Source organism: Megalops cyprinoides, chromosome 23 (assembly GCF_013368585.1).
Source record: "Megalops cyprinoides isolate fMegCyp1 chromosome 23, fMegCyp1.pri, whole genome shotgun sequence".
In the NCBI taxonomy this organism is placed as follows: Eukaryota; Metazoa; Chordata; class Actinopteri; order Elopiformes; family Megalopidae; genus Megalops; species Megalops cyprinoides.
The window spans coordinates 2958155-2980279 of NC_050605.1; the positions used below are offsets into that span (position 1 = coordinate 2958155).

Sequence of the window (22125 nt, forward strand, 5' to 3'; positions counted from 1 at the left end):
TGGAACAAATAGATAATTCATCACAATACAGAGAAGAGGGAGCTATTTATAGCTGAGAATTTAATATTATATTATCAAGAATTAGTAATATATTACCACTCTATTCCACATAGTTCACACAGATACAAGCAATGTACCTGATAATGTTTGATGAATTTGACTAATTTCACTAAGAAAAAGTACACAAGATGAATGTTCACAGATTTCTTTTTTAGCTCTAAGTGTAAGATGTGCACGTACACATTTTGAAATTAAATTCATTGATAGAGCTGCAAGACACGTTTTGCCCGCTTTGTTTGTGTTCGTGCGTTCACTTGCTTTGCGCGAAAATGCTGCGAGGCTGCGCAACTTTGCGCTTCTGCCAAACGCCGTGATGCAAATTCTCACGCTGACTCCTGAAAACGGTTGACTTCAACAGATTTTGAACCGTGAGCGGAAATAGACATGGCACCGCGTCCACTGTAATGAAAACGACTTGTGAATGCAGCTTGCCAATGAGACCATCCCGCTGGTCTGCCTCGGTGATGTGTCTTCGGCAGCTACAACCGTATACGGACAAAATAAAAATTGACTGGTGAATCCAAATTCAGACTAGGCTGACTGTGTGTTACCGTTGCACACTTTTTCTTAACCACGGACCGAGCATTAAAGTGCGATCCAGCGAGCTCTTGCTTCTCCTCCAACATCTGTTAAACTTATTTGATCTGCCCCAAATGGACAGGGGGGGGGGGGGGGGGGGGAGTCTGTCTCCAGTCGCCACAGAAAGCGCACACACCTCGCACTGCGGGCCGAGTGAGGAGGAAGGAACACGAGCTCCTCCCAGCGGTGCTCAACAGGAAGATGGTGACGTCAGTCTGTAGCCGTCCTCCGCGCAGTTAGACTTACGATATTACTATGTGTGTTATAATAGCGCAATGTTGGACATCGGCGGGCAGAGGGAGAAGAGGGGAGGAAAAGCCTGTTTACACAGACGGCAAACCGCCTGGGGAATAATGCGGGAGAGGAAGTGAGCCGGCTCTGTCTGCTTGCTCCAACTTCCTGCTGTGAAGAAGAAGAAAAAAAATCAAGATCCCATTACAGTTCCACCGAGCAGTTTAGACGACAGTAAGCATGGAAAATCGGAGGATTTTAATAAATTCTTATTAAAACTATCCGGAAGAAAATCACACTTTAGACGCCTGGGTACGTACAAGCTTTTGCTCCTGTTATGGTAACTTTTTTGCTTTTAGAAATGTGTGGGTTATTGAATTGAACAATATATTTTATTTATTTAAAGGAGATGTAAACTGATTTGAGTTTGGAAATTTGAGATAGTTATCACGATATATTCGATATTGAACAGCAACGACTGTTGTACAAATATGGCAAGATTCAGCAACTGGTGGGTAGAAATGTGTCACAGAAATGCGTTGACGTTCATTTGCTGCAGATGAAATGTGTCTGCGATGAGGACATGTTTCAGTGTGTCTGATTTTTGCTTGTAATTTGTAGCGGTTGCATCATGATGTACAGTTGCTTATCAGGGACATCACAATAGATGGGGATACTAACACGAATGAAGTATGTGTTGCACTTTTAATTTTAAACGCGGCCGAAATGCTTTTTTCAAAAAAAATATTACCACGATGGTCGGTGGAAAAGTGCGTATATCCCTTTAAAAAGCACTAGTAGAGTTTCTGGTTTGTCTGGAAACGGTAAGACTAATTGCCATGCGCTTCCGGTTTGAAGCTGGCAGCAGACAACATCTTGAAAATGAGTCACAGGGACAAACAAAGAAACTCTTGAGTTATCCAGACTTTCGAATGTTCTGTCTGCATCTGAAGTGTGAAATTTATTTGCTGTTGCCGACGGAATTTGCACGTTTTCAGTGAAAGCGGAGATAAATGCGTAGAAGTTTGCGAGCCGTTGTGAAAGTATTTCGCTTTTTTTAAGGATGCTGCCGTGAAGGTAGCTTGCTGAGGCTCGTTGGATTTTCCACTGCCCTGCGAACAGGAAGAGAGCCGATTTAGTCATGGCTAAGTAATGTCTGCACACACCAACTAATCTCATTAGGAGTTTCCGTTCCCCCAAACACTGAAGGGTTTTTGTGCGCGGCACGGCGATACTTTAAACCTCCAGAATCTGCAAATGAAACGGCTCACATCTTTATTTACAGACTTCCCAAACGGTCGCCCCGTACGTCGTTACAGACGCCCCCTTTTCAGTATTCTGTCAGACTCCTCTGGGATGTGTCTTTTCTGGTTTATGAGAAAGCAGGTCTCAATGCGGGGGCATGCCACTGCAGCAGACATCCTTTCGATCGCAAAACCACAGACTCCAAATAGGGGAAACTACAGAAGGATGCAAAACGGTGCCGTACACTTCAAGTATTCCTGGCCTCAAAGCATGGTCATTATCCTCATTATCGTTACGCAGGTGGCCTTAGCTTTGATGAATTACAACACCTACAAGCATACACGTGTCCCATTTGCACAACTCAAGTTCTGCCAAAGTGCAGAGCAGCAACTTAACCTTGTGAACCACAACAGTACATGCAGCCCCCTCAGAATAAGAGTAGGACTGTAATGTTGGCCTTTTCATAAAATGCAGGTAGCTCTGCTGAATAATATTTACATCCTGCATGGGTTAGGGATGTAGTAAAATCTCCCCCTCCCCCCTGGGGAATTCAGCAGGTCCGTTTCAGACATAATCTCTGCTTCCTTGTTGCCCATTCAACAAAGAGGCATCGGTTTACATTACGTGCCAAACAGCATCCACGTGAGCACTCCTGGGCGCTTGTCCAGGTAGGCTGGCAGGTAGGGCACACCAGGACGAGAGGCTGTGAGAGGGTGGAGGGAGGGGAGGGGAACGGCAGATGCAGAAGAGGATGTGTGCGATCACATGATCACCCGACGGACAGGTGGGGCGCCCCCCGCAGAGCGCTCCTAACCAACGGCGCTCACGGTGCAGGAAACCACTGGGCCACATCAACCACGTTGCTACAGGGGGAAACTATTTATTGTTCGGGCCCCATCTCAGAGAGACAGTAGAAACAGGTCCAGCCCAGATCATCTTCAGGTCAGCAAACTGGGCAAACGCAGCAGGCCGGCGGCACAGGGAGACTCAGTGCATTAACCTGTCCTGGAGGGGGCTTAACACTCGGTATCCATGGTATCCTTTCACACAAGCCATATAGCATTGATCCTTAGCTCCATAGCTCTGACTGTGAAAGGCTTGTGCCAGCCACCAACACAGCATCCTAACCACAACAGCAGCTCAGGATGCAAAGTTTAGCATCAGCTGCTGCATTCTCGTTGAGGGGTGATTGGCATTTTAAAAGGAGCCAAGGGATACCAGCAGGTTACACTGGGATACATTGTGCAGTGTGACACGTAAACATTTGTTTTAAACATGACGTAAATGCACATCCTGCTCACGCCGCTTGCACTTTGCAAAATGTTGCAACGTCTTTCTGATTTGATAACACTCTTGTAATACTGCGGTTGTGCTATCTGTTATCTGGGTGTATTATGTGCACACTGTTCCAGCCTTGTGGATTTCAGTGAGGCGTCTCACATGCAGAAGCAGAGCAGTGCATTCTGGTCTGGGTTGTAAGCTGTGCATTTGCTCTGGCCCTGAGGCAATGCTTGGGGGGCTGGTTTATTTGCTTGCAGCGCTCCTGTTTCCTGTTGGTGTTGCCTCCTGTTTTCTGTGGCCCGCTGTTTATCCAGCACCTGTTTTTCGAGAAGTGAATCATGGGATATGTTGTGCACACACATCCTGAGGAGCACTTGAAGGGGGGGGGGGGGGGGGGGGGCACTAATAGCTGCTTTCAGGTCATATCTCTCTCTCCCTCTCTCTCTCTCTCTCATTCTCTCATTCTACTTCCAGGGCAGGAGTTCAGTCAATGCATGTTTTTTATTCTGAGGGATACAGTTTAGGCCAAGAAAACTAAGCATACACTCAAAACTGTATTCCCAGAATAAGCACACAAACAAATACGGGTCATTGCAAAATTTAACACTTGCCCCCCCCCCCATAGGCAAATCTCTCTTCAACAAATTCCCCTTCATAAACATGTTTTTTTTTTTCACAGTATATTTATTGATTAGCAGTGTTTCTGGACAGAGGGCGTTTTCTAAGCAGATTAACAGTAATGATAGCAGTATGACAATTTAATAATGGTTCCACAGCTCCGCAGTCAAGATCATATGTGCCTTGGCCTATTTCCTTGTATTACCGTAAAACTAGATTCAAGCTCCTTGATGACTAACTTTTTACTGTCAAGCAATAAAAATACTGAGCTGTGGAAGTTTGGGAGCATCCCCGTCACGCTCCGTGTCCCTGGTTCAGACACGCGGAGGCTCGGTTGTTTGTTTGCATTGTAATATTCCTTGCCTATTATTGTGGCGAATATCAAAGGCGCACACAAAGCCTAATCAAGCGTTTCCCCTCGAAGGCGAAAACATTTGTTTGGTGTTTTTCCGTGCAGGCACGGGGCAAGAGGCTGGGGCAGGAAAGATGTTTTGTTGCAGCTCTACGGCGGCACAAAGGGCGGGAGGAAGCCTTCCATTTCGGAGCGCCCGTGAGGGCCACTGCACTTCCGATCACTCCCCGCGACAGGAATTCCTACCTTTCAGCTGCGGTGGGGGGGTGGGGTGTCGCCTTTTCCTGGGATGACGCCCTCCCAAGCAGAATTGGAGGAAGTCCTGATTTAGACAGTTTTATAGTTTCTCGACGAGGACGCAAAACTCGCTGGGATGCTTTGGCAGGAAACAGTCCATTTTTCTTCTCGTGGAAAAATCTTTTTAAACAAAATCAACAACCTTCTGCTTCAGCTTCTGCGCGCTCTCCTCCCGGCATCGCATAGAGGTGCATGATGGGAAGAGTGAGACCTCCCTGAGGTAGGCTGATGGAGCGGCCGGTTGCAGTGGGAAGGGGTTAATGGCAAGGGTGTGCGCTGCGTCGGACAGGGGAGCTGGGAGAGGGAGAGAGGAAGGGGGACAGGAAAAGCAGACAGCGAACAGGCTCACAGTGAACGCGATCCTCTCGGTGGGATGTGGACTCTCTTGGCAGCGGGTTTGAAACCCCTCGGACCACATCCTCTTTGTCATCAAGAAAACATGCTTGACTCAGCCCCCGAGGCTCAGGACCTGCCCGTTCGCCCCGGTGGGGACGCAGGTCCCCGAGGTGTTTTTGTGCGCCTGAACACGCCGGTGCACAGCTCTAACTTCGAGGCCCTCCCTCCCTCCCTCTGATGGTGTGGCGGATTGGGCTGGCGGTGGGACCGCTCTGAGCTGATCACGGTGTGTCAGTGCCCAGCAGCCACTTCCTGTGCCGTTCCTATCCAAAATGGATGAGTCAGTGGCGTATGGTTGCTAGCGCGCTTTTTTTAGCAAAACAGAAATTTGCGCTCATCTCATTTGAAATGAATCTCACTCATACTTACAGCAGGACAATGTCCAACACCAATTCACTTGTGCTAGGCTTCAATGTTACAGTTAACAGACACCAGCAAAGGCCAAGACACCCAAACTGTCATTTTCCCTTTACACACTATTGCAAACTTAGCCTGACCAACTTACAATTTAGCATCATAAACATTGTGACACTTTTTTGTAGGGATGCACGATATTGAATTTTTGCTGATTTACGATATGCCGATATTTTCTCATTTTGGCCGATTGCCAATACCAATATAGTGTGTGTGTGTGTGTGTGTGCGTGTATATATATGTATATATATATATATATATATATATATGAGAGAGAGAGAGAGATGCCACGTAATTTAAAAATGGTCTCAATCCCCTCCAAAAGCAGAGAGAGGCTTAGCAGCACACAACTAGCATCCTCACAAGGTGAGAAACCTAGCTAGGGGGGGTCGGTCAGGCCCTCCGTTCAAGTCCCAAAGCACGAGCTCGGCGATTGCGAGCTGTCTTATTTCCCATTGCATTCTCTCCTTATGGAGTCGGGATATTTATTTTGAATGAGCAGAGACACAATAAAGTTACAGAAAACATTCGCTGTCCAGTGTTGTTGTGTAAGTATACAAACACAAAAATTACACCCTCTGTTTGAGTCCCAAAGCAGGAACGAGGCAATCGCGGGTTGTCTTGTTTAATTTTCCATTGCCGTCTCTGCTTCCAGAGCCGTGTTATTTAAATTTTTTCTCACACCCTCTCCAGAAGTAGAGAAAAGCTTAGCAGCACACAGCTAGCATCCTCCCAGAGTGAGAAACGTAATTATATATTTTACCCCTCTTCGCATCACTGGTGCTTTACAAGCGTTGCGAATAGCAATTTTGTAATCTGTTTCAGATACTTCGAAATACTTCCATAGGCCTACAGCTGACATGTTGAAGCTTGTTGCTGGTGCTCATAATAAGCATTTAGCGTCATCGTGTGCACATAGTTAACGCGTCACCTTATCGGCCAGGCATATCGGCAGAAATTTTCATCTCTGCCAAGACCGATAATTAACTAATGATTTTTTTGTCGGCCGATACCGATGTCCTGCCGACATCATTGTCCATCCCTACTTTTTTGTCTTTTTTTACTAGAGACACAGTCACTACATTCAATAACATTTCATTGATCAATTGATTGTAGTAGCCTATGTTAAATCCAGTGCTGCCCATTTGCCCAGTAGCCTATTCAAACCATAACTGTTAGGTACAGTGTACAGTGGTTTAACTGCCACTACTATTGCTACAGATGCAAGACATGGATATGGATGTGGTCCATCATAAATTAACCCTTTCGCACGTAACTTATTTTTATGCTGTGTAGCGCGCGTGTTACATTACATGGTCTGTTATGTTTTTATAAGCGTTATTAAGCTTCTCATAGTTTTCAGTTAGCATTTGCTATATTTTTAATGTTAAATCGATGGTTCCTCAAAGCTAAAATTAGTTAAAATTTTTCCAATCTAGTGTTCTAATCCTACCAGTTTTAGCATACACGCTAAACGGCAAATCACACCGTATGTGCAAAAGGGTTAAAACAGTGTGTAGAACTAAAATGGACAGAGAACAGTAAAATAATTTAGCTCATATAGCTCACATATGTATGTTTCGAGTCTTGAATCTGTCCTGCTTACGAATGAGGTCAGGACGCTGTTTGACTGGGAGAAATGCTGGGATTGCGCTCACAGGAACACGGAGATGTTGACTGCACGCTCAGGAACATGATGAACCCTCTCCAAAAGTACGCAGGGCGTGTGATCGGGGGTATGCTCAAGCCGCTTGCCGTCTCCCATCTGGCCTGTCACTGTGAGGTGCTCGCGGAGTCTCCGTGCTGCGGTCTGTTCTGGAACCCATCACTGCCCTCTCCAGAAAGGCTCTCTGCAGACGCTGGGAATTGCCTTCGTGCTGTGATTATCCTTGTGGGTGGATTTACAGAAAACAGCACGCACATTATAGTCTCTATACCAAAACTGAACAGCCAATTGGGTTAGAGGCTGCAAAGCCATAAGGTCCCCAAAAGCCAGCACACAACACCTTGTTGAGTCTTTTCAGTTTTTGTTTGTCCTCAACCTTTCACCTCTCTTCTCCGCCACTCCATGTAACCAGCACTACACAGGGAGGTAAAACCCTGTGAGAGTTTTTTTTTTTTTTTTTTTTTTTTACCAACCATGTGGTATGAAGTAGGCGAAATGGTCAAGAGACCAGGAGGATGCGGGTTCAAGTCCCAGATATAACAGAGTACGTCTGAGTGGACCACTAAACCCAAACTGCTTTAAAAAAATCATAACAGTAATGAAAAATATTCAGTAATATGAATGCACCATCTGTATGACATGATTCAGTTAAGAATATTATGATTATGAGGCTGAATAAGGCTGTCTGTTATGTAAACCAATGATAAAGGTAATAATGCTAGGCAGCCTCGGGCATTCTTATAGTGATGCTCCAATATGAAGGCAGAATCATCTCAGTGAAAATATTGTGTATTCGTATATCTCCATATACACTTTGAGGATGTGTCCTTTTAGGAAGAGAGGCATGGCCAGGCCAATGGTGAGGGTTTGGGAATGTGAACATGGCTGGGCCCTCCCACCTCCCTTGCCTGTCAACCTTCCCATTGAGCCCCGGGGCCAAGGCGGACCGCGGCTTATTTCTGGCTGTATTCGCCTTGTTCCACACACTACACCCCTCTAAACGCATTGGCCGGGCGCCCGACCTTGACCGCCATCCCATAAAACCACCATCATCTCCATCATCTTTGGAACAGGCACCGGGGATCCCCTCAGGAACGGGAACAGTTGCCGCGGAAACATCGTCCCCTCCCGCCAGAGGCTGGACGGCCCTGCCTTTGGGGCAAGGACTCGGGCTTGCGTCCAAAAGAGGCTGGCAAGCGCCCCGATTCCCCCGAACGCGGAGCCCTTTCTCCGCGCCTGTAAATGGATACACTTGAAAACATCAGAAACTGAACAAAGCCTCTAATGGCTGCTCAATCCGAAGATGGCTATTCTGTGTAACAGTAACTCATCTCATGGTCTAGTAATGGATTCTATTAACCAGATATGAATTTCTCTGGCACAAAAGTCAGCCTTTGATCTTTTTGCGCCTGAACTCTGCTATGCTTCCTATGAAGTAGTGTTTACAAAAAAAGGCCAGGGTTACATTCTGGATGAAAATTATGTGGAAAAAGAGGTTCCTTATTCTCAGAACCAAAGATAGACTGACAGCAACTTATGTGACAATAAAATGAGTACTGTGATACTCAGTTCCTTACCAAATACCAAGTATAAAACGCAAATAAAACATTTCTACAACTAATGCCAAAGTGCATGAATACTATAATGTAATATACAAACAAAGGCAAGATTTACGCGGTGTGACTTCGCGGGGTGTCTAGGATGCATTATGAAAATGTGAGGCAGTCACGTCAGTGTTAAAGAAGACTTATTGGGGAGGAACGGCAACAGAAACACACAGCAGAGCGCTGATAGAGCGACGGTTATGAGACTGCCGAAGAGGCTCGGGGTGCTTATTTGCATGGGAATAGCTTTCCGCTCCGCAGATCCGTCAGGTGCACCAACCACCTAATCTAAATAGCAAACATCTCACCTGCCGCGCGATAACGACAGAAGTTAATAACAGAAGTCCAGAGGCGTTTCCTTCAGGCGCTTGTTCAGACCCTTGTAAGAAAATTAGCAGCGCGACTTTATTTGTAAGACCGGCCTGCAGGAACTGCCCTCATTCACAGACGCAGTGTTTTTTGTGCTCTTATCTTAGCCGTGGGACGCGTGCCAAAACCTGCGAGCGGGAGCGTGGACTCATGTTTTTTAGTCGTTCGCGCTATTTAGATGTTTATTTGGGTTGTTACAGTAGGTTAACTCAGTTCTCCGGAGGCTCAGGCGGGCCTCTCCGACCACAGAAACTCCCGAACGGAGATCGGTATTTATTATACTCCGCGCAGCCGTCTGGCCGCCCTCCACTTAATGCCTGCTCAAACACTCCCTGGCCACAGGAAATGCTCAGTAAACCGAGCGCTCTTTGCCGCGCGACTTCTCCAGCTCGTACCTCTTTGACGAAGCACAGAATCCATATTTACTTTTGGAAAGTCCGATTTGTAACGCCCTCGATTGGCCGGTGAATCAAACCGTTCCAGCTTGAAAGCGCAGCAGTGTCACATAAAGCCTGACTTCCCTGAAAAAACAAGGTAACTAGACTTGGAGGGGGCACGTGACGGGGTGGGAGCGGGCGCGGGGGGTGGTGTATGTATCTCAGGACCCGACGAGAAGGGTCGAAATTTGTACAGTTGCTCCTACCGTGTCAGTACATTACAACAGACTTAAATCGGTGAAGAGCAGTGTTTTATGGCCACCTGCACTGATATGCCCACAACGCATCTCAGAGCACTACAGCACAAAAATGTTCATTCACAACACTTTCATGTCTTGAAAACAGAACATTAGAATTCAACTAGTCAAAAAAAAAGCAAAAAAAAAAAACAGAGTAAGTGGATTTGAAATGACATTTAAAAGAGCTTGATGGTTGGGGTAGGTCTCACAAAAGACTTAAGAATGTTGCCTACTGACTGTGTGCCTGGCTCTTCCTTTTAGAAGAGAAGCTGTTAGGATAATGGACCTGCATTGGATTGGAGAGCTTCTCCGCAAGTTACTTCACACCCCAGAAACTGGATTGTGCTCTGACTATATGGACAACGCAGCTCCTACATTTTCAAGGGGCATTTGCAGACCCTGATTAGCATTGATATAAGACATGCATCACCATTCCACAGCCGTACAGGGCTAATCCAAATTTGGGGGTATATGTTAAGGTCTTTACGATACATTAAATGGTGCATTTGCAATGTTAGAAATATGGTCTATCAGAGGAAAACATTACTTTGACTCAACGCTTTTCTGTGTGCCCTGATTTCATTAGAAAGCTCCTGAAACGGCCAGTTACATCGTTTAAACACTTGGCAGAAAGATGGGCTGAACTCGCAATCTATTTATGGGTCTTTTAGTTAATGTGTTACAGAGGAGAAAAGGCACTGCAGTGTCTAATGGGTTATGTGCAGGGACAGGGTAGTGCTTTTGTGTGGGAGGCAACAGCTGCCTGGTTTTCTTTTCCAACACCAAAACATTGCCAAAAGCAAACCAAAACAAGCCATAAGAGGAAGGTCTGGGAGTGACTGTGTGCGTAGTCCTGCAGCCTTGCAGGCCCAGACTGAAAATGTTCCCAGGTTTGGACTTGGGGCACATTTGCTGCCGTTATGTTCTGCTGCCAGGTAGATTACTACAGTCTGATGCTGTCTTGTGCTGATCACCTCAGTCTAATGTGAAAGATGCCAGTCTGTCCAGTCCAGGTCTGCTCTGCAGTCTCATGTTGATGACATCATTCATTCCCTGCAGCAGTCTTGTGTTCATAATGATGTCAATCATTCACGGCAGTCTCATGTTGATGGCATCATGGCAGCAGTTTCATGATGGATTGTTTATGTGGTCTCATCTTGATGACATCACTGCCATTATCAGTCTGATGCTGATGTTAATGCTGGTTGCCTGAATGACACATTTTTGCTGATGACTGTTCATATCAGTATGATAAAGATGTTGCATTGGTGTTGATGCTGACAACAGTTTTGTGTGAATGCTGATGGTGATGAATACTGTTGATTCTAGTGGCGGTTTTGGTGCTGACGGCGGTCGTCTCTCATCTCCCTGCAGGCATGGAGAGCGCAATCACTCTCTGGCAGTTCCTGCTGCAGCTGCTTTTGGACCAGAGCCACAAGCACCTGATCTGCTGGACCTCCAACGATGGCGAATTCAAGCTGCTGAAGTCCGAGGAGGTGGCCAAGCTGTGGGGCCTCCGCAAAAACAAGACCAACATGAACTACGACAAGCTCAGCAGAGCCTTGCGCTACTACTATGACAAGGTGTGCAATGACACTCACAACTAGACCAACACAAACCACTACGGTATGGGCAGTTACTGCTACAAGGTGTGCACTTACACTCCCAAGAAGACCAACAAGAACTATGACAACATGGTGCACAACTGAGTGTTGTAGCTTTTATTCAGGAGTGCAAGCGTTGTTTTTTAAACCAGACTGACTGAATTTATCTTAATTTCCTTTGTTAGTTTGCTTAAGAATTGATTGATTTGCTTCTACCAGAGGCAGGATCTTTAAGCTTTAGGAGTATAATTTTTCTGTAGTATTATGTAATGTAGGGCCAGACTATTTCACAATCCTTTCTGAGGTCCTGTAAGGCTTACTGTTTTTATGGCCAGGTTCTCAAACACTGTTACAGAATTAAATCTGAAACAACAAATAAGAGCCAGTTAGGATCCCATGGATCAGGATGGCCTCCAGACATGACTTTAAGATTATAATATCCGTTTGATTCCATTTGAATGATAAACATCTTGTTTGAATGATTTAACTAATCACCATTTTCTGTCCATCAACCTAACCTTTATCAGATGTTTTATCTCCTTGTTCTTTATCAGAGTAAACATTTGACAAAAGCTTAGTCTTTCAGCCTTTTGGTAATTAGTCAGATAGCCAGCGTATGTGGGTTTGCGTCCACTCCATAAGCAACACCACATCCGTGTGTGTACAGACATGCGTGCAAATTTTTGATGACATACTTGGGCACGTGGACATTTGATCACCTGCCAATCGGCCCTCCCACTCCCCATTCCCCTCCCCCATGTCCCGAAACGGAAGTGCGCCCGTCCTTACATCACAAACTCTCCGCTGTTCCTCTTTCCACTGGCCTAACAGGCTTGGCTGCAGTTAAACACCGACCCCCTCCCCCACCCCCACCCCCGCTACCCCTCAGTGAACTTCTGCTTTTCCCTCATTGTAAGCGAAGCCAATACCGTAGAAACATCACAAGTTTATTTAACAGTACATCCACGGTGTCCGGATATAGTAAAGCTGATTGTTTGTGGCTATTTAGTTTACATCATTGTATTCTTGGTTCTGCTTTGCAGACTGCATTGCTGGCCAGTTTACATCATTGTATTCTTGGTTCTGCTTTGCAGACTGCTGGCCAAGATTGCACTTTCACAAGGTTTGCTGCAAAGGGAGAATATTTAGAACATGACATGTTAATATAATCACTTCTACCACCCCCCTCCCCCTTTGCCTTTTCAGAACATCATCAAGAAGGTGATTGGACAGAAGTTCGTGTACAAGTTTGTGTCATTTCCAGACATCCTGAAGATGGACCCCCAGGCCGTGGAGATGGGGAGGGATGGGGGCGGGGCCATGCTCCAGGAGGCAGAGTCTCTGGGGCATGAGGGCGAGGAGGACTCCTCGAAGGGGCCCCTGTCGGCCCTGCGGGCCTCCGCCTGCCGCAACGACTACATCCACTCCGGCCTGTACTCATCCTTCACCGTCAGCTCCCTGCGGAACCAGCAGCAGCTGCTCCGTGCCATCAAGGTGGAGAAGCAGCGGGTGGAGCAGGCGGAGGACGAGGCGCGGACCGTCATCCGCTTCGTGGCCAACCGCTCGGAGAAGGCCGGGGCGCCGCCAGTGGTGTCCCTGCCGTCCTCGCCGCCGGCCTCATCGTCTGCTGAGGTTTTTTTCGCCTCCAGGCCCTCCCCCTCCCCCCGGCGCTCCTCCTCCTCCTGCTCCCCCTCCCCCTGCAGCCCCTCCTTTGTGCCCGGGCGGGGGCGGGGCCCTGAGGAGGAGGCGGACGACTCAGAGCAGTGTGCCCAGCCCCTGAACCTGTCGGCGGGCCACAGGGACCGCCTTTCAGGCCCGCCTGAGAAGAGGGCCGCTAGCAGTGGACCCCCGGCGAAGGCCAAGAAGCCCAAGGGCCTGGAAATCTCCGCCCCCTCCCTGCTGCTGTCCGCCAGTGACATCGGTTCCATTGCCCTCAACAGCCCTGCACTGCCCTCCGGGTCCCTGACCCCCGCCTTTTTCACTGCACAGGTGAGCCCCGCACCTGTCTCTCACCTGCCATTCTCACAGCACAGAGGAGTCTCATACCTGTTTCACCTGTCATTCTCACAGCACAGAGGAGTCTCATACCTGTCTCACACCTGTCATTCTCACAGCACAGAGGAATCTCATACCTGTCTCAAACCTGCCATTCTCACAGGACAGAGGAGTCTCATACCTGTCTCACACCTGTCATTCTCACAGCACAGAGGAATCTCATACCTGTCTCACACCTGCCATTCTCACAGCACAGAGGAGTCTCATACCTTTCTCACCTGTCATTTTCACAGCTCAGAGGAGTCCCATATCTGTCTCACACCCGCCATTCTCACAGCACAGAGAAGTCTCAATTTAGGGCTGTGACGGTAATGATTTTTTCTTCCCGCGGTAATAAAGCAACAAATTACCGTGATTTAGCGGTTTAGCTTTGAGGAAACAGCAATTTAACTTTAAAAATATAGCAAATGCTAACTGAAATCTATAAGAAACTTAACGCAAATGAAAACATAACAAACCATATAAGGTAACACGCGCGCTACATACCATAACAAATAAGTTACATGCCAAAGGGTTAAAACGAAATTTGCCGTTCAGCACATCTGCGTTTGCCACGCCTTTCAAAAATTCAGCCAGGTAAATATCCATGCTGGAATTACGGAAGGAAGGTGCGGTCAAACTTGATAATATGATTAATTTGCGTTAAAACATTAACGTGTTAAAGTTTCCAGATTAATCGCTAACGAGCGTTAACGTTGACAGCCCTAAAATAAATAAATAATTGCGGTAATGGTGTAATGAGCTCAACCCCGCGGTAGGCGTCTCATGACCGCGGTATTGCGGTGATGCGGTTATTGTCACAGCCCTAAGTCTCATACCTGTCTCATTACATGACATGACACTATTGTCATTTAGCATCTAAATTGGCATGAAAATGTTGCTGGAACAGGTCACCACTATCCACATATGAATGAGTGGTACTGCCAAACACAATGCTCAGATCAGAAATATGTGTCTAGATTGACAAGAGCAAAGCAATATGTATGACTTGAGGACTATACCATTCCAAATATAATGCTAACACATACCACAACCTTGCAAGTAAACATCGATATACCCACCTACATAAAACTCTGCTTCACACCTGCCATTTTGTCTGTGCTGGTATAGTCAGCCAGCACAAACACTCTCATACACCCTGCCTGGGTGCCCTGATTCTTGTGTCTGGTCTCAACACCTTAAGTACTCACTTCAAAGCTGATAATCACTGGTCCATATATTGAATGTGAGCAGATGAATCTCATTTAAATACCTGGCAGAAGTATTACTCTAGCTGAGCCAATGGGGAAAGGATGGGAGTGAAAACCAGCCCACTACCTGGCTTTGGGACACCTGTACAGCTTGGCTAATTCAGTCTAATCATCATGGTTGACCTAGGTACAATAGTGGCCCAAAAATCCTCAACCGAAATATCCTCAAGGGAATGACAGGTTGACACAGGTTTACCTTGACCCCCCATTACTGAGGGGAGGGGACTGGGTGATATGTTGGCAACAAGTCATGCAAACATTGTGGCATAAATTTCACAGGACATAAGTCCACCCCTGCCCCATAACCCGCCTGCCCACATCTTCTGTAATATGAGCTGGCTACAGATGTACAGTAATTGTCTGCATAATCTCATTAACCTTCTCTCTGTTTGTGGAAACAACATCCTCACCGGACCGATACCAGATTAGACGAGCGTCTGTCTGAGCGCTGGCTGTGGGCTGTGGGAGCTTTTCTCCCAGAGGGCCTGGGGTGATGGCGGGATTGGCGGGAGGTGGGGGGGGGGGATGACATCACTGCGACCGGAGCAGGTACAAAATGTGTTTAGCATTACCGTGATTGCAGGAAGGAGCTAAGAATAGCCGTGTACTTAAAAAGAGCCCCACACCATGGAGAGTGGGGGGACCGGGGGGCGTCGCGCTGTGGAACCCTGACGTTTGCAATCCGTCTCCCCCTCTCCCTCTCCCCGCGTTTGATTTGTAGCGGTGTTGTATGTAGAGCAGGGTGGCTTGGCGCTTATTAACTGGATTTTTTTTAGTAAATCTTCCTCTCTGTTTTGCACCTGGAGCCTCTCTCTGTGAAGTTTATGTCCCAGCTGCTGGAATTCAGCCAGGCCTGTGCATTGTGCATTGGGCCGCAAATCAGATACCACCTAAAGCATATTGTACATATTCCTAACACATTCATTTAGGAAGTCTGTTTTTTTATTTTAAGATTAGTATATCAACAAATTTACTTTCAAGGTGTACCATATATGTGATACTAGTCAAATTCTAAATATGCTCAAATCTGCTCATATTGTACTCAAGAAAGAGATGTGGATTCAGATAAATCCAAATATTTCCAATGGTATTCATTGATCACTTTTTCAATACATCACCCTATTTAAAAGTGTTAATACAGCTGCAACATCTTGTGTGTTACCTTTCAAAAGATAATCATGGTAGCAGCTGAGTTGTCCGATAGTGGGCACTTGGTCAAAGCAACCCCTCACCTAAAAAAAACCCAAAACAAATAAGAAAAACCAAGTCACACATGAATTCATGTCCAAGGGACTTTTTTTTTTCAAAACAAGTAACAAAAAGTGACTTGCTGTTGAGCACAATATTTTGACAGGTAAAATGATGCAGATCAGATGTGGCAATGTATTACAGTGAGAAGGCCCACTTGAATGCGATTTGGTCGAGATTTGGAGATCAATAGAGTTTTCTCTGGCGGGGTTTAGCGTGAGTTGTGTGGAGGAGCGCGCGTCACGAGTTCAAAGGGAAAGAGTAAGATGCACAAATCTCTCTTCAGGCCAAGGGTGTAAGGAGAAGAGCCCCTAAGCAATGCCATATGCTCTTAATCCCGTGAAGGCGAGGTCTTGTAGTAACACTGGCTCGCTTGTTCTACGCAACATGGCAGACAGAGAGAGAAAAGGGAAGAGGGAGAGAGAGGGATTGACTTCATATGGTGCCAAACCTGATTTTGGGTTTTCCAAGGTTCCTGACCCCTTGCTGGGAGGGTCACCCAAATCAGCCTCGCTCTTGGACGGTTAGAAAATTTGCCTTCCTAAGCCAAAAGTATGGAGTCCATGACCTTCATTGCCAGACAGTGACACTTTCCGTACATAAACTGACTGGAGGAAGCTTATGGCGGAAACTGCCCCACTGCACCCACTGAAACCTGGTGAGAGACCACACTCTTGCGCACTGGCCTACATGAATTGGACATCAAATGAAACATTATGGAGCCAATGACTCACTTCTCCTCAGACTGAGCATAGTAGAGTAACGCCCACAGAACGGTTGCACAATTTGGGGTTTTACTACACAGACAGATGCTGATCCCCCACACTACTGTCCCCATAGTTACACAGAGCGACTCCCCACCCTACTGTCACCAGACAGCCCTCATTGAAATTCACTGTCTCTATCACATATCAGTCACAATGAATCAATCACTTTAAAAAGAAATACAGTTCCTTTTAAAATGAGACGATTTTAGGCAGAGGGCACGTCACCAAAATTAAGAGATGACGTCAAGGGAAAAAGTCATGAACAGAAATAGACTTTCAGTGGTTTCTGTTTTTAATCGAGGGCCACAAATCAGAGAGGTGAGGACACAAGAAGAGGTGAAAGTTAAAGCGTGTATATCTCTTCGGTCCTGACTTCAATCTCACTTAAGATGTTGTTGGAGTAATTGCTGTTATTATCATTCTTTAAAATCCCTTGATGTAAATTAATCAAGTAGTTATAACACGTTGGCAAGTCCAGTGCAGTTTTAACAACAGCGAGGTTGAGAAGCCTGGTGCTTCAGCCGTACAAGGACCATGACAGCCCTTCATTAGAGGAGTGGGTTTATTATGAACCAGTGATGATGTCCTCATTTAGGTGAGTGGGAGTGACTAAACAGACTTGATCAGGACTAGCTGAACTGTTTTTTGAGTGTTTGGGTGGTGGTGGGGGTGCAGGTCAGAGGAACCTGACCTTTTGATGTCATCCTCTTTGTACTTGTGTGTGTGTGGAAGGCCATAGTGTAGTCCACCATTACTGCCAAGTCCTGTCCTCTCATTGAATGGGTTGATTTGAGTGCATCTGGATGCATATCTTTTTAAACTAAATAAAATGAAGATTCCATTCCCATCGTTATTTCCTCAGTGTTTGGATTATTACCTGTCAATAAAAATGGCATCTTGTGCTGTGTCATTTATCCAGAAGGTTTCATATGTCTAATCTGTCTTGCATTGTCCCTGTCCCTGTATCCTCCCTCAACATATTACCCAGACTCCCTCAGGGCTGCTGCTGGCCCCCAGCCCGCTGTTGTCCGGGATACACTTCTGGAGCAGTTTGAGTCCGGTTGCCCCCCTGAGCCCCGCCCGCCTGCAGGGACACAGTTCCCTATTCCAGGTAATGAAATTTAGGTGACAGGGGAATTTAGGAATATTGTGCTGTTTTTCATATACATACATGGTGAAGCAGGTTTTAGATTGAGCCTGACATTTCATGAGAGCTGGTTAGATCACATATTCACTGAGGCCTTGTGTGTGTCAGTGAGTGGTACATGTTACACAGGCAGTCTGGTACAGTGTGTCTGTATATCAGTGAGTGGTATATGGTATACAGGCTGTCTGGCAAAATGTGTATATATCAGTAGGTGGTGTAGGTTACACAGGTGGTCTGGTAAAGTGTGTCTGTATATCAGTAAGTGGTATAGGTTACACAGGCAGTTTGGTACAGTGTGTGCATATATCAGTAAGTGGTGTAATTTACACATACAATCTGGCACAATGTGTATGTATATCAATAGGTGGTGTAGGTTACACAGGTGGTCTGGTACAGGCCCTGTTGTTTCAACAGGATCTCCAGCCTCTCAGTACCTCGGCTGAGGCAGCGGTGTCGAGTTTCAGCGCTCATGTGAGATGAGAGGGAAATCCTGTGGCCACTTCCTGTTGGAGCCCAAGGGAGGTTGTCCGTTCAGTGCGGGCGGGGTGCCCTGTTCCTTATTTCCGCCCCTCCTCACCCCTCACCTCCAAACTGCAGCCTTCTGGAGGGGCTTTGGGGGATCGGGGGGATCGGGGTGGGGTGGTCACCGGGCAGAGAGAGCCCTCTTTTTAATCTGCATGTGATGTCAGTGTTTCATTTGCTTTTAATGGCAGGTCTTGTATGATGTCAATTTTGAGACAGAGAGGAAGAGAGCAGGAAACCGTTACCATGGCGACTAAGCCTGAACAGCAAGAGCAATGACAGCTCTCTGTCCGACAATAATATCATAAAGAGGGAGGGAGGGAGAGGGAGAGAAAGAAAGAAAAAAGGCAGGGAGAGAAATAACTTCAGCTGTGAGGTAGTCTGATAAAAAAGTATGTATACTATAGCTTTAGGCTACCATTGTGCAGTATACAATATAATTAGTCAGAGAGACAGGTAAAATCTAAACTGTCTGATCTAAGCTTCCTCTAAACAGTGTAGTTAGTCACCTTGTTCCGTTTGGTCACATGACTTCCTGTTGCAACAGTCAGTCCCAACAGTTCAGACAGAGCCTGCATTCACTCGCATTTGAATCGAGCCTCTGAAGTAAGATCACAAGCTTTAAAACATAACCGAAGATATGCTGATCCGATTGCTCAGAAACAGGATAAATGTTTCAGTAACAAAGGCCACGTTCTTCTGTCAGCCACTCTACCAGAGAGATACGAGTGTGTATTTTCAGAGGAAATCTTTTTCATTTTTAGAATAAATTTGTAAGCCACTGTAGACATACTCAGTCTCAGTCTGTAGACATTACTCATAATCAGTAAGATGTCCGTGTTCTTCTCGATCTTACATCCAAACACTGCTTAATGGCTTCCCTTTTATTTGCAGTCTGCTGTCTGTGGCCAGCACCTGTGCAGCACACAGAGCCCCGTTTATTATGAAATGAATGCATTTCCACTTCAATCTCCTGAAAGATCATTACGATCTTTTATGCGCTGCCCCATTAGAGGCTAATTTTCACTCCTGAGAGACAGGCGTTGCTCCATTAGATTCTAAATCCGAAGGCTCTGAGTCACAGGATAGCCAACAGGGACTCCAGGTGAGGAGAAGAGAGGCACACACGGTTATTTCTTTCTGAAAATGATTTTATCCGCTCCGTTTTCACAGAAAGGTGACCATGCTGGCTACCTGTTTTAACTAATGTCGGGTTATTAGTATTTTATTTGGCTTTGGGTCTGAGGTTTTCTGTGAGAGCATTTAAATGAGAGGGTCTGAGCGAGCGCCTGGTTTGAAAATAAACTACAGATGTTTCCTTTCACGTTCGGAGAGGGGAAAAATACTACTTCCTGCTCAGGGAAAACTACAGCGCTGCCGATAACCCCCTTCCCGTCTGTGAGCGTCAGCCGAGCCACACGGATCAGGTTTCCCACCAGAGGGAGGCAATACTACAGCATCCATTTGTGCGTGTGTGTGTGTGTGTGTGTGTGTGTGTGTGTGTGTGTGTGTGTGTGTGTGTGTGTGTGTGTGTGTGTGTGTGTGTGTGTGCGTGTGCGCCTGCCTGCCTTCAGCGAAATGCCTCGACGATGCATCAGTGGCCACCATGAGGAAGACCAACTCCTGTATAAGCACTTCTGAAACTACAGGCCATGCGTGTCATGCGTGAAAAATTGCCCTAAACTAGGGGATTTTGAAGTTTTACTTTTTTCCTATGATGTCATCCACATTACTGGTAAATCATATAATAGATTACTGGCGATAACAGCAACTGGTGCTTGGTGCTCGGTTGCTAAAGAGTAAGACATTAGGGCCTGCTAAATCCCAACATGGGTCACGTTACCCTGAAACTCCAGTTTACAGCTTGACATTTCCATGAATAGCTGTACTTGCATCTCTTAATATCTTTAGCTGTTGAGATATGCTGTGTCTCATTGTGAAGTTAATGCACTTAAATTAAAATACACTTTGTTGTGTGAGCTCTCTGAGAGGAATGTGCCAAAGCAGTCTGTGGACCTCTCTGTTCCTGTGTCCGCAGTTTCCCACCCTACTCAACGGACACATTCCTGTCCCCATCCCAAACCTGGACGGGGCGACGTCCCCCCTGCTGCTGTCCTCCAGCGCCCAGAAGTCCTGATTCCGGTCCTTGAACCCCAGGAGGAGGGGGAAAGGGGGGGTGGCCTGATTTTCATCGTCGCGCTAAACTGGACCTCTGCGTTTCGCCATCATCACCAACATCCAAAAGACAGCGGCGGGCATTTTTTAAAAATATCATTTCAGTCAGAAACCCCCTGAACAGCCTCTGGTGCTGCAGGTCTGAAGTGAGACGTACAGTGGTTGTAAATACAGTGATGTTGCTTTTTTATTTTAGATCATTTTTATGCAGGATTTTCAAAACAATGTTACTCATCTCAAGACCCCCACCCACCTACTCAAGTTCAGAGTGTTAAACATGGCCAGCACACTTTCTGTTCTGGGGTTTCCCCGGTCCTGAGGTTTGTCTAAAGGGAGTTTTAACATGGCAGAAAATGTAGTCTTTGTATTCCTGGATGGCTGTAGAAGAGGAAAGTATGTTTGCTGGTAAATTCACCTGCGCTTCACATACACACACGTCACTCGGCACAACGTACCTCAACGGCAGGGCAGCCATTACACAGTGTAACCTTGACAACCAGAAAATTCCACACCAACTCTTTCAAAAGAGTTTAAAATGTCAAGTACCAGGCAGAAAATACTGGGATGCTGATGTCAGGCACAAATTTAAAAGTGTGGGTTCATGTTTTTCCTTTGCAGGATAATGTTCTCCTGTTTTTTTTCTTTTATTTTTTATACATGATCCATGTTATGTGTTTTGGTGTCTTTCATTGAGTGTGATCCTCGTTATGGCAGGAGAACCCTCAGCAAACCCTCAGTGGGTCACCGATTTCACATTGTTTTTGTTCTGGTTTTATAATTTCATCACAGGCTGTGAATCTGGTCATGTCTTCAGTGTTGTGTATTGTATTGTATTATATTGTATTGTATGCACTGTGCTTTAAAGCTAGTACCGGCTGTGCCTTCCAAATGTAAGAACTATGTATATGTATTATTTTCCAGCTTTAAGAAAAGGAAAAAAACATCTTTTAAAGACGAGATTCCGATACCATATTGGAAGAAAGCTTTGTAATAGCTTTTTAATTATTTTTTCATAAAGGAATTGATACAAAATGTATTCTCATATTAATTTTATATTTGTGCTTTTTAAGAGTCTAGAGAATGTGCCTAATGTTGTTTTAAATAAACTTGAAGCATTGAATGCTATGTAATACCTTGGCTTGGATACACATTATTGTGCGTAGCAGAAATGCCCCGCTGATTTTGCAGTTCCTGGAGCCTGGCTCTCTCTTGGCCAGCTTGTCCCGTCCAGCGCGGGCCTGCCCCTCCCTTGCGCTCACCTTGAACCGTGGACAGAGGGTCCCTCCCCATCAGTTTGGTAGGGAGCAGGCACAACACCCCCCTCCCCCCTTTCTTCTGGTGGTCCTATGTGATGACCCATGGTTCCTGTTTTTGAAGAGGCCTCAGCAAGCAGACACGGCGCTTCTGCCCGGAATCTCAGCGGAACACAGCCTTCCCGGGGAGGACTGCGTGTGTCAGTGTGTGCACTGTGTGCGTGTGAGAGAGCATGTAGAGTGCACAAGTGCTGAACATAAGTGTGCATGAGTGTGCAAGAGTGGTGAGTCTGTGTGTGTCAGAGTGCGTTTGTTG

The 22125-nt window shown here is 46.2% G+C and overlaps 1 protein-coding gene across 2 annotated transcripts; it reads left to right on the forward strand.

Annotated features, from left to right (window-relative positions):
* The first annotated feature begins 867 nt into the window (after nt 1-867).
* Nucleotides 868-21510, forward strand: LOC118770433 (ETS domain-containing protein Elk-3-like). 2 transcript variants are annotated; one of them, XM_036518090.1, is made up of 5 exons: nt 868-1182; nt 11163-11371; nt 12599-13381; nt 17701-17823; nt 20420-21510. In XM_036518090.1, the coding sequence occupies exons 2-5, from the start codon at nt 11165-11167 to the stop codon at nt 20516-20518; spliced, it is 1212 nt and encodes a 403-aa protein (XP_036373983.1). In that variant the 5' UTR covers nt 868-1182; nt 11163-11164; the 3' UTR covers nt 20519-21510. The 2 variants fall into 2 exon arrangements, with proteins under 2 accessions (XP_036373983.1, XP_036373984.1); XM_036518091.1 differs by lacking the exon at nt 20420-21510 and adding an exon at nt 18274-18430.
* The last annotated feature ends 615 nt before the right edge of the window (nt 21511-22125 follow it).

What these genes read in the sequence shown, in the direction of transcription:
- LOC118770433 (XM_036518090.1), top strand. Translation starts at nt 11,165, where the DNA reads ATGGAGAGCGCAATCACTCTCTGGCAGTTCCTGCTGCAGCTGCTTTTG. An exon ending in CCGCCTTTTTCACTGCACAG is followed by an intron (nt 13,382 to 17,700) that starts GTGAGCCCCGCA and finishes CATATTACCCAG; the next exon opens with ACTCCCTCAGGGCTGCTGCT. An exon ending in GACACAGTTCCCTATTCCAG is followed by an intron (nt 17,824 to 20,419) that starts GTAATGAAATTT and finishes CTGTGTCCGCAG; the next exon opens with TTTCCCACCCTACTCAACGG.